The sequence below is a fragment of the Tachyglossus aculeatus genome, chromosome 5, assembly GCF_015852505.1.
Source record: "Tachyglossus aculeatus isolate mTacAcu1 chromosome 5, mTacAcu1.pri, whole genome shotgun sequence".
NCBI lineage: Eukaryota > Metazoa > Chordata > Mammalia > Monotremata > Tachyglossidae > Tachyglossus > Tachyglossus aculeatus.
Window position 1 is genome coordinate 77,447,764 of NC_052070.1, and position 17,445 is coordinate 77,465,208.

General features: G+C 40.9%; 1 protein-coding gene across 2 annotated transcripts in view; it reads right to left on the bottom strand.

Moving 5' to 3' along the window:
* Window positions 1-17,445, bottom strand: part of PSD3 (pleckstrin and Sec7 domain containing 3) — a 417,136-nt gene that overhangs the window by 16,078 nt on the left and 383,613 nt on the right. For both annotated transcript variants that reach the window (XM_038746337.1, XM_038746336.1), the window contains one exon: window positions 8,577-8,720. In XM_038746337.1, coding sequence (XP_038602265.1) covers window positions 8,577-8,720 — 144 coding nt within the window. The remainder of the gene's footprint in view (window positions 1-8,576; window positions 8,721-17,445) is intronic.

Sequence of the window (17,445 nt, forward strand, 5' to 3'; positions counted from 1 at the left end):
GTGTTTTAGTTTGCATGCCTTGACTGACACCCAGCACATTTATGTAACTGCTTCTTCTAATATCACAATGTGCTGTTTTCAAACAGGTGTGGGCTCTTAAAAGAATGTTCCCTATTTCCTTAACAGTGTTCTATTAAACATGTACAGAAAACATATGTTGTGGATGAAGGGAATGCACCTAGCTCTCTTAGCCTTCTCCTCCATTTCCTTGCATAATAATAATAATGATAACAAAAATGGTGGTATTTGTTAAGTGCTTACTATGTGCCAAGCACTGTATTAAGCACTGGGGTAGGTACAAGATAATCAGGTCTCACCAAATGCTCACAATCTAAATGGGAGGGATAACAGGTATTGAATCCCTAATTTGGAAGTGAGGGTACTTAGGCATAGAGAGTTAAGTGACTTGCCCAAGGTCACAGCAGGTATGTGGATGAGATGGAATTGGAACTCAGGTCCTCTGACTCCCAAGCTCTTTCCACCAGGCCACACTTCTGCTTAGGGCCTCTTTCCAAGGCACAATGTCAAAGCTTCCCCACTGAAGGTGGCTTTTTTTAACTTATTATAACCAAAAAATAATTGTGATAGAGCCACAGCTTTCACCAAAACAAGGGTCAATCCCTGAATCCCAGATGTGTCTGGGATAAAATTAACCAGCCATTCCCTTAAGGGCTTAAAAATATGTGCAGACTGAATCTCAAGAAGCAGAAAGTAGATGTAATATACTGGGGGCTCCTGGGAAACACCTATGCCAGGTACAAAAGCAATTTCTAATCTAAAATGAATGTTACTTAAAATGACCTTATTACAAAAACTCTTTTGGTGATTATAGTCCTTCATATTTTTAGATAAATTTTCACTGTGATTGAATCATTAAATATTTGTCCAGTATGTTAGTTGTGCCAAGATAAACATTCCATGTCTATATCAATATAGAACAAGGCTGAAGTGGCTGGCTTCTGGGTCTTTGATTGGTTAGATATGGATCTACCTGCACAGCATCCTTTAATGGGAAAGTCCCAGCCACAAGAGTATGACAGCTGCCTCTCTGACTCCACTGGCACTGCTCCAAGTGAGGAATTCATGGACAGGATTATTGCTGGAGCCTCTGCTTCTGCCATTTTGTTGCCCCATGTTTCCCCACGAAGACTCCCTGCAGCCATATGATGGGGATCTGCCTTTCCCTCTTTGCCTCTTCATCTTGTGCTCACTCTGAGCTTTCTTGTTCTTTCTCACCCACTCCCTGAGACTGCCCATCTGCCTGCCTCGGACTCAGCTTACCCCTTAAATAGAGGGGGAAGGGCAGGAGGAGCTTATAGGGAGGTAGTCAGAGGGGCCCCTTGGTCCATGGGAAGTGGCTGAGAGAGTCTGCCCTGATGGTTAGACAGATAGGTGGTGGAAGCCATTTATATTGAAGCTCACGGCTATGTTTCTGTGAAGTATTTATTAATAACAATAATAATTATGGCATTTGTTAAGCACTTACTATACGCAAGGCACTGTACTAAGCACTGGGGTAGATACAAGCAAATCGGGTTGGACCACAGTCCGGCCCATGTGGGGTTCACAGCCTCAATCCCCATTTTACAGATGAGGTAACTGAGGCACAGAGAAGTGAAGTGACTTGCCCAAGGTCAAACAGCAGACAAGTGGAGGAGACGGAATTAGAACCCATGACCTTCTGACTCCCAGGCACGTATCCTATCCACTATGCCATTCTACTTCTCAGACAGACCCATTGAATAACTTGGGTTTACAACAAAGTCATAGTACTATCTATACGGTATTATCAATAATGTAGTCACCTTTCCTAATCCTGTTCAGATATTACAGCAAACAAGTTTCAGAGGTACTTAGATCAGGCACATCATTTGGTATAGCAAATTACAGAAATGATCCACACAGCATGGACCTCAGAGAAGCAGCGTGGCTAGAGAAGCAGTATTGCTCAGTGGAAAGAGCCTGGGCTTGGGAGTCAGAGGGCATGGGTTTTAATCCCGACTCTGCCAACTTGTCAGCTTTGTGACTTTGGGCAAGTCACTTCTCTGTGCCTCAGTTACCTCATCTGTAAAATGGGGATTAAGACTGTGAGCCTCATATGGGACAACCTGATTACCTTGTAACCCCCCTAGCGCTTAAAACAGCGCTTGGCACATAGTAAGCACTTAACAAATGCCATCATTATTATTATTTGGAATTGTTCATTCTCCCTCAGAGGATGAATACTTGCTCTAAAGGCAGATTTTCCTTTCTCTAATTCACCATAGGATTAAAGCTTAACATAATTATGTTGTGTCATAACAACTGAGTTTTAGGATGGAAAGATCCTGAACAGGAATATCTAGTTAATCATGATTATTTGCATGAATAGGGGCTACCAAGACATATTCTAAAATGAACATTTTAACCAATATCATCATCCACTTATCTTGGTGAACTTTTTAACACCACTGGAAGCCAAGCCAGACCAAATATATCACCCACTGGACTTTACGCTCTTTGAGGGTAAGGATCACATTTACTAACTCACTGTACTCCCAAGAACTTGGTACAGTGACCTGCACAGAATAAGCATTCAATACACATTATTGATTGATCGACTCCAATGGGAATCCAGATAAATCCATGGAGGTCCATAAAGGTTACTAGAGGGAAAGTTAGAAATGTAGAGGATGGATGTGAGGGAAGGCTCTGACATTGCTCTTCTTTCTTCCAACACTCTATAACCATTACTGGGTACAGAATGCCAGGTTGGATAAACCACTGAACCGACCTGCCTCTTATGGAAGAGCTAATGAGCAACAAAATAGCAAATACATATTGAGAGGGAAAAGGAGAAGTCATAGGGTGTGGACAAGTAACAGTTGAATTACAGAGCACCAAAATATGGTGAAATAATTATCTATCCAGTTCTCATTCATCTCCCAAATCTTTCAGATTATCACATGGGCACCCAGCCAAAATGTCCTGTAAAATAATCAGTTCATTCATTCATTCATTCGATCGTATTTATTGAGCGCTTACTGTGTGCACAGCACTGTACTAAGCGCTTGGGAAGTACAAGTTGGCAACATATAGAGACGGTCCCTACCCAGCAGCGGGCTCACAGTCTAGAAGGGGGAGACAGACAACAAAACAAAACATATTAACAAAATAAAATAGAATAATAAATATGTACAAACATATATACATATATACAGGTGCTGTGGGGAGGGGAAGGAGGTAAGGCGGGGGGGATGGGGAGAAGGGGGAGAGAAATGAGGGGGCTCAGTCTGGGAAGGCCTCCTGGAGGAGGTGAGCTCTCAGTAGGGCTTTGAAACGAGGAAGAGAGCTAGCTTGGTGGATGGGCCGAGGGAGGGCATTCCAGGCCAGGAGGATGATGTGGGCCGGGGGTCGACGGCGGGACAGGCGAGAACAAGGCACGGTGAGGAGATAAGCGGCAGAGGAGCAAAGGGTGCAGGCTGGGCTGTAGAAGGAGAGAAGGGAGGTGAGGTAAGAGGGGGCCAGGTGATGGAGAGCCTTGAAGCCCAGGGCGAGGAGTTTCTGCCTGATGCGCAGGTTGATTGGTAGCCACTGGAGATTTTTGAGGAGGGGAGAACAGTTCAGTGAGGACTGCTGTATTCATTTGTCTTGTGTGTAGCTGTTGCTAGGTCTCTTTTCCTTTCAGCTAAGTAGGCCCTAAACTTTGGTTTAAAATTTTTAGTTTCCTAACTTCTACATTGGGAAATAGAAAATTTAAGATTTATTTATTTAAAGCAATAGGAGTTTAGGACTAGAAATGGTGACCTAAGACCTCCAACTCTTCTCTAATTGCCACAGCATTCAGAAATGTTTTCTTGGAAGAATTTCTTAATTTCCCCAAGTACTCCATTAACCTGCTACATCTTAGGTTTCCAGAGACAGATAGCAAATTACCTTTATACTTTTTACTGCATTGGGTTTCAGGCTGAAATAAATCATTTTCATTGGTGAAAAGGCAGTGTGGCCTACTGGAAAGGGAATGGGACTGAAAGTCAGAAGACCCAGATTTTAGACATAGCTCCATCACTTGCCTGCTATGTGATCTTAGGCAAGTCACTTGGCTTCTTTGGGCATCAGTTTTCTCATCTTTAAAATGGGAATAAAATATCTGCTCTCCCTTTCTCCTATACTCTGAACTCTGTATTGCATAAGGACTGTGTTTGATTGGATTATCTAGTATATACCCCAATGTTTGGAACATACTATGCACTTGGAAAGTACCATCATTATTATTGTGCTAATCTCTTTCAGGAAGGTTAACAGTATTTGAATGTTCTTGTTTCTACGGCTCTAATAGGGGAAAAAATAGACATTAAATTTGATTTTTCTCAGACTTAATCAATCAAAATATTCCCCAAATTCCTGTGTGTTTCTAGGATCCAAATATCTGGTGAAATTTGGTCTTGGACTGTGCAGCTCTAGAAAAGTGTAGTTAATAATGGATTGGGAGATGAAAATTCTTATACTTGTCTAAAAGACTTGAAATATCTAGGTTTCCTAACAATAGTAATGGTGGTATTTAAGTTTCTTCTACACTAGCAGGTTTCAGTCACATATAAGACAGGCTGCTGCTATTCAAGCACTCCAACTAATGAGATCTTGTTAATTTCTTGTTGAGCCAGTTTGTGTTCTTGTCAAAGTTTGTAGCCTTGGAGTCTTAATATTTGATTACCCAATTGTCAGCACCTCATTTTACTTAGATTCAATTTGTGGGAGAAAAGATTTCCCCAATTCTATAGAGAAGAGATTAGTGACAGCCTACATTTCACACACTCTCTATCAAGGAGGTGAGTTCTGGGTCAGTATGAATTCTAGGTCATTAACAAAGGAGGATTAACTTTCCAAAATCATTTTCATTCCTCGGTCATGCTGGGACTTTGGTCTCAATTTTAAACACCATTAACTTCCTTAAAACGACATCTTTAACACTAAATATTCTCTGAATTAATCCACACTGTCAGCAATGTGACCACGTAGGATCTAGAAGGGCCTCTTTACATGAAGTAGAATAAATCAGGGCACATTCACATTTTCCTGCAAATTCACATTTTCCTGAGAACCAGAATGTTTTAGTGGAAAGAGCTTGGGCCTGGGAGTTGGAGGACTTGGGTTCTTATCACTGCTCTGCCATTTATTTGGTGCGTGATCTTCTACAGGTCACAACTTCTCTGTGCCTCAGTTCCCTCATCTATAAACAGGGGATTAAGTACCTGTATCCCTCCTGCTTCCACTGTGAGCTCCATATGGGACCTAATTATCTTGTATCTACCCCAGCACTTAGTACAGTGCTGGCACATAGAGCTTATCAAATATCACAATTATTATGATTCCTCTTTCTGCAGAACTCTTCTTCCCATTCCTCTACACACACCTGAACCAAACCGTACAGAATGATTTCTATTGATTTGTTAGCCAGCGTTTGGAACATTTGCCAGAGATGCTTGTGAATTTGGTCCATTATGAATAAATACATATGCTCTATGCAATCTGGTTCCTAAAGTGTGTTATTTTAAACACCCTTAATGTTGTTACGAATAGTTCAATGTTACACAAAAAAGAGGGGCTTTCACCATGGCAACCTATGAGTTTCAGCAGAAACCAACCTCCGCATTTGACTACACTTTTGGCCGAATGTAGTTTGATATAGCCTACGATGGTATAAATAGGGTTGATGAAAGGGCTGACGTAGAATAGTGCTAAAGGGCGTGTCGTCAGCTTTTATTAGAAACCTGATATGCCTGTAGCCTGGTTCCTCCTGTCATTACACAAGGCTTCAAAGTGCGAACTGAAACTTCTTTGGGGCTCACTGTCAAGAGCTCCAGGTTATTCCACATTAGGAAAGACCAACATGGTTTCCCTGACAGATCACTTTCTAGGGAATGAAATGTGTCTGCACAGCTGGCCAGTGGCAAGTACCCATCCCAGTGTCTCATGGTCATTATCACCACTCATGGACAAAAAGATACCCTTTGGAATCTAGCAGATGGAGAATGGCAAGGTGCTGAAAACAAGGGACCCAAGTGTTGTAAGAGTTAATTAATGTGTGTGAAGTTGAAATAGAATCTGTGGATGACAGTCCCCACAGAAGTGTGAACTATTAAGATTGCTTCTTGCCAATGCCAACTCCCATTCCTCAAGAAAGAGCACGCTTGAGAAAAAAAAAAAACTATTTAATGGGAAGGGGCATCTCCTGATTCTTCTAAAAATGCATTGGAATAGCAGATGACTTCCAGATGTGACTTGGATGCAAAAGAATGAGAAGGCATTCCTCCCATATAGCAGGCAAGGGGAAGTTCCCTTGTGTTCACTGCCTCTCAAATGTCCCTTTTGATGATTAAAGTAGTGGAGTTCACCAGTAGGGCTCCTACTTCCTCCCACCTATATCTAACAACTGTGAAAGTGATTTACTAATAGTTATTTATGGGATTTATTGTCCTAATGATAGGACACACACATTGAGAACTCTTTCAGAGCCAAACACTTTCAGAACCAGACTTGTCTGCTGATTTTTTTCAGCGAGAGCCCCATCCAGAGATGGGTCTGGAGTTATGTTGAGTGTGGAAAACTGCAGGGGAAGCCCACACCATGAAAAATGGGCCCCTAAAATCTTAGGGACTCTAGGGCTCTGGCTGCAGCTGCCCCAGTGGGCAGTCCTGCCCCCTAATGCAACCCTATATGCATGGTATTTCTCATCTGCACTATGCATATGAATTGCTCACTTGTGTTACTATCACTAATTTTTCAAAACAGGAAGTCTTGGACTTGCAAGGAATCTAGAAGGCTCCCCAGTGAGGAAAAGAGAGTTTCTACAAAATATGTCTTCCTAAAAATTGGCTCTCCACCACCAACTAAAGGACACACAGAAATAATAACCCACAAATTTTAAGAATGGTATTTGACCACTTGTTCATTAAGCAACATTTGAGATGTTTTGTGGTCACTTAGGAATACCTCTTTGTGGGCTTAAGATTAGGCCTAGCCAAAATACTACAGAGACAAAATTGAACTGGTGATCCTAAATTTTGGGCAAGATCCGCAACATTTGAAAGGGTCACAATATTCCTAAGTCACTTCCCCATTCATGGCTTTATTAAAAAGGGGCAAAAGCCACTGAGTCAAATGCTCCTTTCCTCCCACATATTCTCCATATACTACCTCCCAAGCTTTATTCAAACAAATCTTGATTGCAAAGGAAGAAGAAAATAACTCTAGGAGAGTAAAAAGGTACACAGTGGCTGGATGTGCAAGGATTGGACGCAAAATCTGTTTCCAAAGGAAAATCCTACATGCTTTTAAGGACACAACTGTATCTGACTTCCCTTTTACACCAAACATAATGGAATGGGCCACCGTGAATTTGATTGTAACATTTCAGGAAGTAAGTTGAAGATGTCATCCCATGCTCCCTGGGCCATACAACTATCAATCAGTGGCATTTAGCGAGCGCTTACTGTGTGCAGAGGACTATACTAAACCTCTTGGGAGAGTACAATAGAACAGGGTTCATAGACACGTTCTCTGCCCACAGAGAGTCTGCAGTTTAGAGGGAGCTGTATTTTCATGTGTGCCCACTGATTGACTCAGGAATCCATCTAAATTGAATCCTATTTCCTGGGACTGGGGCCTTCTGCTCTCTGTTCCTGTCTTCCTTCTACTAGTCTAGCTGCACCCCAGGAACTGCCATTCAGCTCCCCAGGACACGAGTAGAGTGACAAGGAAAGACTAGGGGCTGAAATAGCTACCTAGCTAGCTGTCAGTTGAATAGACCCGCTGATTTGTGGTTAATGAGGCAGGTTCTGGGACAGAACTGGAGGCCAGCATTCTTCCCATAACCCTGTCTGGCATGGAGGGCTAGATTTCCTCTGAGAAGATTCAAGTCCTCTCAAAGAGATGGTTGGTTCTCTGCAGTCCCAGCCAATAGATGTGCTATCTGACAATGAGAAGAAAGATATACTCATAGATGAACTTCTAGATAATGGGAAGACTAAGTGCTTAATATAGTGCTCTGCACCCAGTTTGCGCTCAATAAATACTATTGATGATGATGACAAAGACGTCCACCTTTTAACAAAGTAGGTGCTTTATGCCCTAGCCACACTCCAAGTCATCCCTGAATTAGCCTTCACTTTGAAATAAAATAATAAACAGTATGGGCCCCACAACCCAGGCAAAAAAGAGCCACAAATATAAAATGATTCAATAGCCTGATAAAATATCTGGGAGGACTGATCCCTCTTGAGGTACCCTAGCTAATGTTGGATGACACCAGCCATTTCTTTGTCTCGAAGCCACTGATTCTGTAAATCAGTCTTTTAGACTGTGAGCCCACTGTTGGGTAGGGACTGTCTCTATATGTTGCCAATTTGTACTTCCCAAGCGCTTAGTACAGTGCTCTGCACACAGTAAGCGCTCAATAAATACGATTGATGATGATGATGATGATGATGTAAAAATGCACTGCATGGTTCCACATCTTTGACTAGCTTAATGATGCTATGTGTTCTGACTTCTGAGACCAGCACTCATTTCATTTATTCCAATTATTTCAAACGTACCTCAAATTCAAGGTAGTGATCTTTCAGTTTGTATTCATCTATCTCCTTGGCTTTAACTTTCTTGTCGGGTGGATAAGAGCGGTGTTCGGTCAGTTCAGTGGAAATTTGTTTTAGCTTGCCCTCATGGGATTTCAGCTGTTCATCCTGCAGAAAAATATTAGGTAGTTGAGTATTCAAAAAAAAAAAATCAGGAAAGGAAACTCAAAAGGGAAAAATAACCTGCCTGAAAACCTGGCATTGAAGAAGCATTAACTTTGATGGAAATATGACAATAACAATTGTTGCATTTATTAAGTACTTGCTCTGGGCTAATCGCTGCTGTAGATTCAACAGTATGAGATCGGACATGGTCCCTCCCTATCTATCATCTCCATTTTACAGACAAGGGATTTGAAATTTAGAGAGATTACAGGGTATGTCCAAGGTCACACTACCAAGGACAGTCTTGAAAGTCAGGTCTGCTGACTTCCAATCCCTTGCTCTTTCCATGAGGCAAAGCTGCCTCTCTGTGAAGACTTCAATTCATTGAAAAGTTGAGCTTGCTTTGACTCTCCTTTTTTATCTTCCTTCTCCTAACCATACTGCTGCTCCTGACTGCAAGGTTATTTTGACCCCATTTATCACTGGGAAGGGCTCACCCATGGTCTAACAGCTATTTAGTCCTGGCCAAGGCCTCTTAGACCCTTCAATTTACATGTACAAAATGCAGGAGTTAATGTAAGCTGAGTCATTTGGCTGAGATCAACCAGGAGAACAGAATAGCTTATTAAACTGGGAGCTCAATTATTCCAGCATAGTAAATTTAGACAGTGTGTCCTTGAGGCAGGCAGCACTCCACTGAATCATCCAGGTTAATGTTCCTTCCAAAGTACCAAAAGTGCTCAAAGGGAGTTGCTTAAGATCTTTGAAAACTTGGGTTAAATTTCTCAAGGTTTCTGGTTTATTCCTCAATTCTGTGAGCCATGCTGCCCTCCTTTGTCTTTCCCTGTACCACAATGTTTGGCTACGGGCTTTCCACGTTTCCATGCCTTCTTGTGACAGGCACTGCTGCAATCAGGAAATATTCTTCCTGTTCATTTGAGATCTAGGACCACAGCTACCAACTCTGCTAAACTATACTCTCCCAAACTCTTCGTGCAGTGATCAATAAACAAATAAATAAATACTAAGTGCTCAATAAATACCATCTGGTCATGCTATAATGAAGCATGTTTGTTCCTTCTGACTTCCTCATCAGCCTCCCCATTGGACTTCCTGCCTCCACTTTCTCCTCTCTCCAGTCTCTCTCTCTTTATTCTGCCAGACCATTTTTTCTAGTATATCATTCTGTCCCTTTTATCTGTGCCTTTTACCCCCTACCATCACCTACTTCTTGCACACACCCTTTTCTGCCTGAAATCTACCTCCTTCCTTCAAATCTGACAGACCTCTCCTCAACTTCGAAGTCCTTCTAGAATCACTTCCCACAGGAGGTCTTCTCCAATTAATAATCTCCCCAGGTTTTTATCCTACCAAATGACACAACCCCTCCTGAGCCACCTGAGCACCTGTGTTCTCACATACTTCTGCAGGACTCATGTATATATCTTACATGTCTATTAGTAATAATGATGGCATTTGTTAAGCACTTACTATGTGTGAAGCACTGTTCTAAGCGCTTGGGGGGACACAAGGTGATCAGGTTGTCCTACGTGGGGCTCACAGTCTTAATCCCCATTTTACAGATGAGGTAACTGAGGCACAGAGAAGTGAAGTGACTTGCCCAAAGTCACACAGCTGACAAGTGGAGGAGTCGGGATTAGAACCCATGACCTCTGGCTCCCAAGCCCGTGCTCTTTCCACTGAGCCACACTGCTTCTCTATTACTAATTTATGTACATCCTTTTTCTTCTTCCCTCTATCTTTAATTAATTTAATGTCTCTCTCCCTCTTGCTAGATTGTAAACTCTCTGAGGACAGAGATCATGCATACTAACTTCACTGTACTCTCCCAAATGCTTAGTAAAGTGCTCTCAGACAGTAGGCACTCAAATACTATTGACTGACTGATTTCAGGTATTGTCCATTTTATCTCCTTAGTTTTAGAGTTACTCCATTGCCATTTAAATTATAACAATTGTGGTACTTGTTAAGTGTTTACTATGTGCCAAGCATTGTACTTAGCACTAGGGAAGATATAAGATAAGCAGGTTGGATGAATTCCCTGGCCCAGGAGGGGCTCACAGTCTAAGTAGGAGGGAGAACAGGTATTTTATCCCCACTTTACATTTGAGGGAACTGAAGCACAGACAAGTTGTGACTTGCCCAAGGTCATACAGAAGGCCAGTAGTACAGCCAGGATTAGAACCCACATGTTCTTCTTGGTTTTTTTTTATGATATCTGTTAAGTGCTTACTATGTTCCAGGTACTATAATAAGTCCTGGGGTAGATACAAGCTAATCAAGTTGAATACAGTCCTTGTCCCACAAGGGGCTCACGTATTAAGCTCCACTTTAAAGATGAGGTAACTGAGGCACAGAGAAATTAAATGGCTTGTCCAAGGTCACACAGCAGACAAGTAGCAGAGCCGGGATTAGAACCCAGAGTTTTTTTATTCCTAGGCCTGACCTCTTTTCATCTGGCCATGCTGCAGCCAAATCTCCTACCAGCCTCTTGCCTGGACATGCCTGCCTGACCAACAGATGAGAATTCACTTGCCTTGAAAACCTCTGTGAATCTTTCTGCTCTGTGTCATATCGGTCTCATACATTCGAATTGCCTGAATCCACTCTGGGACAATTTTACATGTGCAAATGAGACACCTGAATGAATTACATATGGAAATTATATAAGCCAGATGTTCAACAAATAATTTTTTTCTTGGTTAAGTATGACTATCATGTGATCATAAATTAACAAAATTACCATATAGTTTTTGAATGTAATTTTTCTAATCTACACATATTTTTTCAACAAGCACTAATGCTCTTTTTGTTGTTTTCTGTGCTCTTATCATGTGATCATAAATTAGCAAAATTACCACATAGTTTTTGGATGTAATTTTTCTGATCTACACATTATTTTTTTTAACAAACACTAATGCTTTTTGTTGTTTTCTGTGCTCTTCTTGGTTCTTTAAAATCCTTTTCTTCTTTTGTTACTGAATCAATTACTTATTCAAATGAATAGCAACTACCCAAAATATAATAATAACAATAATAATGGCATTTGTTAAGTGCTTACTATGTGCAAAGCACTGTTGTAAGTGCTAGGGAGGATATAAGGTGATCAGATTGTCCCACGTGGGGCTCGCAGTCTTCATCCCCATTTTACAGATGAGGTAACTGAGGCACAGAGAAGTGAAGTGACTTGCCCAAAGTCACACGGCTGACAATTGGCGGAGCTGGGATTTGAACCCATGACCTCTGACTCCTAAGCCCGGGCTCTTTCCATTGAGCAAAGCTGCTTCTTGCATTAGTCTTGCCTTGGTTTTTGTTTAATGAGCAACTCACTCTAAGAATATTTATAAAGCAATATTTGAGGACAATAGAGAGCCCCTAATCTATGGCCACCAACTTAAGTTACATGTGATTACTTAAATGATTTGGGAAAAAAAAACATACCTGGTATGTTAAAGAGAAATAGAGGCAAATTACATTACTGATTTACATTTTTTCTGGCTAATTTATTTTTATACAATTATTCTATAATATCAAATTAATATTCCTTATTGAATAATCCTGGGGCCCAGATAATTGTTGCAGCATGCTAAGAAATTTCATCCCTACCAAAATGTATACACATTGCATTTTCCACACTTTCTCCCAACATTTAAATATGCATTATACCATTCTCTAAGTTTTACACTAATTTTTTTTAATCAAATGGGTTATTTCTTCATCAGAGCTGAAATTAGTCATTCCAAAATTCCAAGTTAGTCTTTGGGTTTGTATATTCTTGTGGATAGAGATCTTGTTTTTTTGAGGCCTCCACTGTTTTTTGTATTCACCCAAGTCAAGACTCTAACACACATGACTTGTTCAAGATACTTTAATTTCCTAGGTGTTCTGGTCATTTCTATATGTTCATTTCTCCCTAAGCCTAGGTTTTCAATAGGCGGTTTGACTAGAATTAAATAAGGGAATTAGGGGATGTCATCCTGACACCACAAAGTTGATACGAGCTTGGTGTGCTGCAATATTAAATATGTTTCTTGTGTGCTTTGCTCTGGAGTACAGAGTATAGCTGGTTGCAAATACTCCTTTCTGCATCACCTTTGCATTTCGATTTTCACCCTTTATTCACCCCTCCTTGGGGTGAATTAGAGCCCTGGAGCTCTAATTAACATATCCCTCATTTATGTTAATATTTGTATCACCTCTAGATTGTAATCTCACTGAAGGCAGGAAATGTTGTATTGTACATTCCCAAGTGCTTAGTACAGAGCACTGCATACAATAAGTGCTCAATAAATAAAATTGATTGATTCATTGCAATGCAATCTATAGTCTTGGGAAACTACAACAGAGGCATTGCTGTGCAACTTTTCCTTACATGTGAGGTTTTGCAAGAGTGATTATAGGAGAACTTAGTGTATTGGATTTTTGACAGCATCTGCATTGAAGATGGGTCCAGTGGCTGAGTGGTGCCAAAGATTAATCAGTCAGTGGTATTCACTGAGCACTTTCTATGTGTAGAGCACAGTACCTTGAAAGAATACACTAGAGCTGTTGATCTGATCCCTGCCCACAAGGAACTTAAAATTTACTGGGGGAGACAGACACTGCAATAATTTACAGATTTTTATATAAGTGCTGTGGGAGTGGGTCTCAGTTGGAAGCAGCATGGCTGAGTGGAAACAGCACGGGCTTGGGAGTCAGAAGACATGGGTTCTAATCCTGGCTCTGCCCCTTGTCTGCTATGTGACTTTAGGCAAGGCACTTAACTTCTCTGTGCCTCAGTCACCTCATCTGTAAAATGGGGATAAAGACTGTGAGCCCCACGAGGGACAACCTGATTACCTTGTACCTACCCAAGCGCTTAGAATAGAGCTTAGCACATGGTAAGTGCTTAACAAATACCATAATTGTTATTCTTAGTATTATTACCCTCCTAAGTGCTAAGTATAGTGCTTTATACACAGTAGGGGCTCGATGTATACTATTGATTGACTGAAACCTGCCTTGTGAACCCGACAATGGTATACACAAACATGTGAAGAACTCTAAAGGGCACTTTTTATTCTTTTCTTTGTAACCACTGAAAATTAAAATGACATAAAATTGCCTCTTTGGAAGCAGAGATTACTAAAGCATGGAGAGTCACTTGTTAAAATAATCCTGCTAGACTACGAGCTCCTTTTGGGCAGGGAACTTTTTTTACTAACTCTTTTATATTGGCTCAGTGGAAAGAGCATGGGCTTTGGAGTCAGAGGTCATGGGTTCAAACCCCGGCTCCTCCACTTGTCAGCTGTGTGACTTTGGGCAAGTCACTTCACTTCTCTGTGCCTCAGTTACCTCATCTGTAAAATGGGGATTAAGACTGTGAGCCCCACGTGGGACAACCTGATCACCTTCTATCGCCCCGAGAGCTTAGAACAGTGCTTTGCACATAGTAAGCGCTTTAATAAATGCCACTATTATTATATTATATTGTATTCTCCCAAGCGCTTAGCACAGTGCTCTGTACACAGTAAGCACTCAATAAATACTATTGATTGATTGAGACAAGGGTATGACATCACTTTACAAACAACTGAATCTAAGAAATATTGACATATGGGGGATCCTAGAGGAGCCTCAGAGGATCCCTTTAGTCCAGCCTTCTGTTTTCAGACATGTGAATGGTCAAAGCAGTTAGGACAGACACTGTTATTCTCTTGTAGTTCTGCGGGGTTGGAAATGCCACAATCTCCCTTTGTAGCCCTTTACAGTGTTTTATCACTCTGACAATCATGAAGCTAACAGTCTAGTGACACATCTCCAGCTTTAATTTAAGCCCTTGTTCAGCCTCCATGTACAGGGGAAGAGATGGTAAAGATGTCTATAAAAAACACTCATATACTTAAAGGCATTTACTAAGTCACCCCTCAGTCTTTCTTCTACAGTCTAAACAACCTCATAGGCCATATCTTCCAGCCCTTTAATCACTTTCTCTTTGGTGGACCTTACAATTTTCACATTTATTACAGTCCAGAGACCAGAACTGGACACAATAATAACCGTTTTCTTGTAATGTGAGGGTACCTTTCCTGATGAAACCAGAATAAGATAAACTCCCATTAAAATACATACACCTTTAACTGATTCCATGTACATGCACAGAACTGTTTTGATCAATACATTGATTGAATGAGCGATTCACATATCTCTATCAGTTTGTCTTTATCTACTAGGGGCCACAGTCTCTTGAGTCCTCTTTAACCTAATGTGATTGAATAGTTTTTTGGATTTCTTTTATTTCCTTTTACTCTCAGGGTAGTTGCTTCTTTCTAGTAATAACGTTTTTAAATTTTGCCCATCTGCCCTTACATATCCATGCTATCTCATCATACTCTTTGGTGACCTGTGCAAATCACAAGTTTTGTCTCTATTCTTGGGCTATTGTAGACTTCTGGGCTCCACCAAATTGACATTCTTATCATTTCTAATTTGTTCCTCAGCCTCCAAGACTGTCTTTTTGAAGAATAGCCTGTCTCCCTAGAGTCTTTTGCCTCTTTGGTTTTACTTTTTTTTCTAGTGGATCTTCCTTCCTATTGAGTTTTTGAGTACTCAAGTTTAGCAAAATTCAATTTGTAGTAGAAATGACAATGTGAAAGGAGCCTAAAATAATATATGTCTCTGACTAAAAGTTCAGGAGATACATGCAGAAAAAGCAGAATAAAGGATGATGCTTCATGGACAAAAAAGCAGGAGAAAGCCGAGAAGGCATTTGTACACCCCAGAGAATAAGGAAAGGATTAATAAAAAGAACTTGGGTTTTTGAAATCATAACATACATGAGATAGAATTTTTAAACAGATATTCAAAATTAGTAAATTTAAGAAACACCACTGATATATATTTGAAATATAGTTAAATCTTTGCTAAAGTGCCCCTTGAAATTTTATATATGATTCAATGAACCAGTGGTATTTATTTAGCCTTGCAATCAATCAATTGCATTTATTGAGTGTTTACTGTGTGGACAGCACTGAACTAAGCACTTAGGAGAGCACAGTGCAAGAGTTGGTAGACACCCTTCCTGCCCACAAGAAGCTTATGGTCTAGAGGGGGAGACAGGCATTAATATAAATAAATTGAAGATATATACATAAGTGCTGTGGAGATGAGGATGGGATAAATATCAAGTGCTCAAAGGGTATATAGCTTCAACTGCATAAGCAACACAGAAAGGAGAAGTTAAAGAAAAGAGGGCTTAATCAGGGAAGACCTCTGGGAGATGTGACCATAATAAGGCTTTGAAGGTGGGGAAGGGTGGTGGACAGGTTTATTTGGAGTGGGAGGGAAATTCCAAGCCAGAAGAAAGACATGGGAAAGGGATCAGAAGTGAGATAGGTAAGATTGAGGCACAGTGAGCAAGTTGGCACTAAAGGAATCAAGTGTGTGGGCTGGATTGTAGTATGAAATCAGTGAGGTAAGGTAGGTGGGGGTTAGCTGATTGAGTGCTTTACAGTGAATGATAAGGAATTCCTGTTTGATGGAGAAGTGGAAGGCCAACCCCTGGAGGCTCTTGAGGAGTGGAGAGATGTGGATTGAACTTTTTTTAAAAAAAAGATTCAGGCTAGCACAGTAAAGTATGGACTGGAGTGGGAAGAGACAGGAGTTTGGGAGGTCAGTGAAGAGACTGATGCAGTAGTCAAGGTGGGATATAAGTGCTTGGATTAGCATAGTAGGCATTTGGATGGAGAGAAAAGGGTGGATTTTTGCAATGCTCTGAAGGTAGAACTGACAGGATTTGGTGACAGATTGAATATTTGTGTTTTATGAGATAAATGAGTCAAGGAAAATGCCTAGGTTATGTGGGCTTGTGAGATAGGATAGTAGTATTGTCTACGGTGATGGGAAAGATGGGGCAGGCAAGGTTTGGTTGGGAAGATGGTGAGCTCTGTTTTGTACATGTTTAGTTTGAGAAGGAGGAAGAACACAGGAATTTAATCCGCATTTTACAGATGAGGAAACTGAGGCACAGAGAAGTCAAGTGACTTGCCCAAGACCAAACTGCAGACAAGTGGCAGAGGTGTGATTAGAACCCAAGTCCTGTGACTTCTAAGCCCATGCTTTTTCCACTAGGCCATGCTGCTTCCTTTGCTAAGCTAAAGTGCTGAGGGATTTCCCCAAACTCAAAAAATAAATGCTTTTGGGGTCCTGTTACAGTCAGTCAGGCAGTATTTATTGAGCACTTACAGGGTGCAGAGCACTGCATTAAGCACTTGGGAGAGTACACTATAACAATAAACAGAAAAATTCCCTGCTCATACAGGCCTTACCTCTGAGTTATCCAAGGGAAGTAACAGCAGTAGTAGCAAAGGTATTTCCTGAGAACCCACTGGGTGAAATGTACTGTACTATAAACCCTAATGCTACTGCGTTCACCTGACTCACACAGACCTTTTTGGAATTAATCAGTGTCCCACATTGTGGATACTTAACTATTACCTAGAGAAGCTGAGATGAAATTTTACAAGTTGAACTAGAAAGTCCTGCCCCAGGCAGATGTTAGGATAGGGATCTAGCCAAATTCACCGTGTTGCTTTTTTTTCTAGCTCTGCCTCAGTTCTACACTAATATGCAGCACTGCAAATGTTTGGGTTTAACCTTTGTTTTTCCTGGGAAAAAGAAAATGTACTCATGAAAAATAACGAGAAAGTAAATCCAGGTACATAGGACA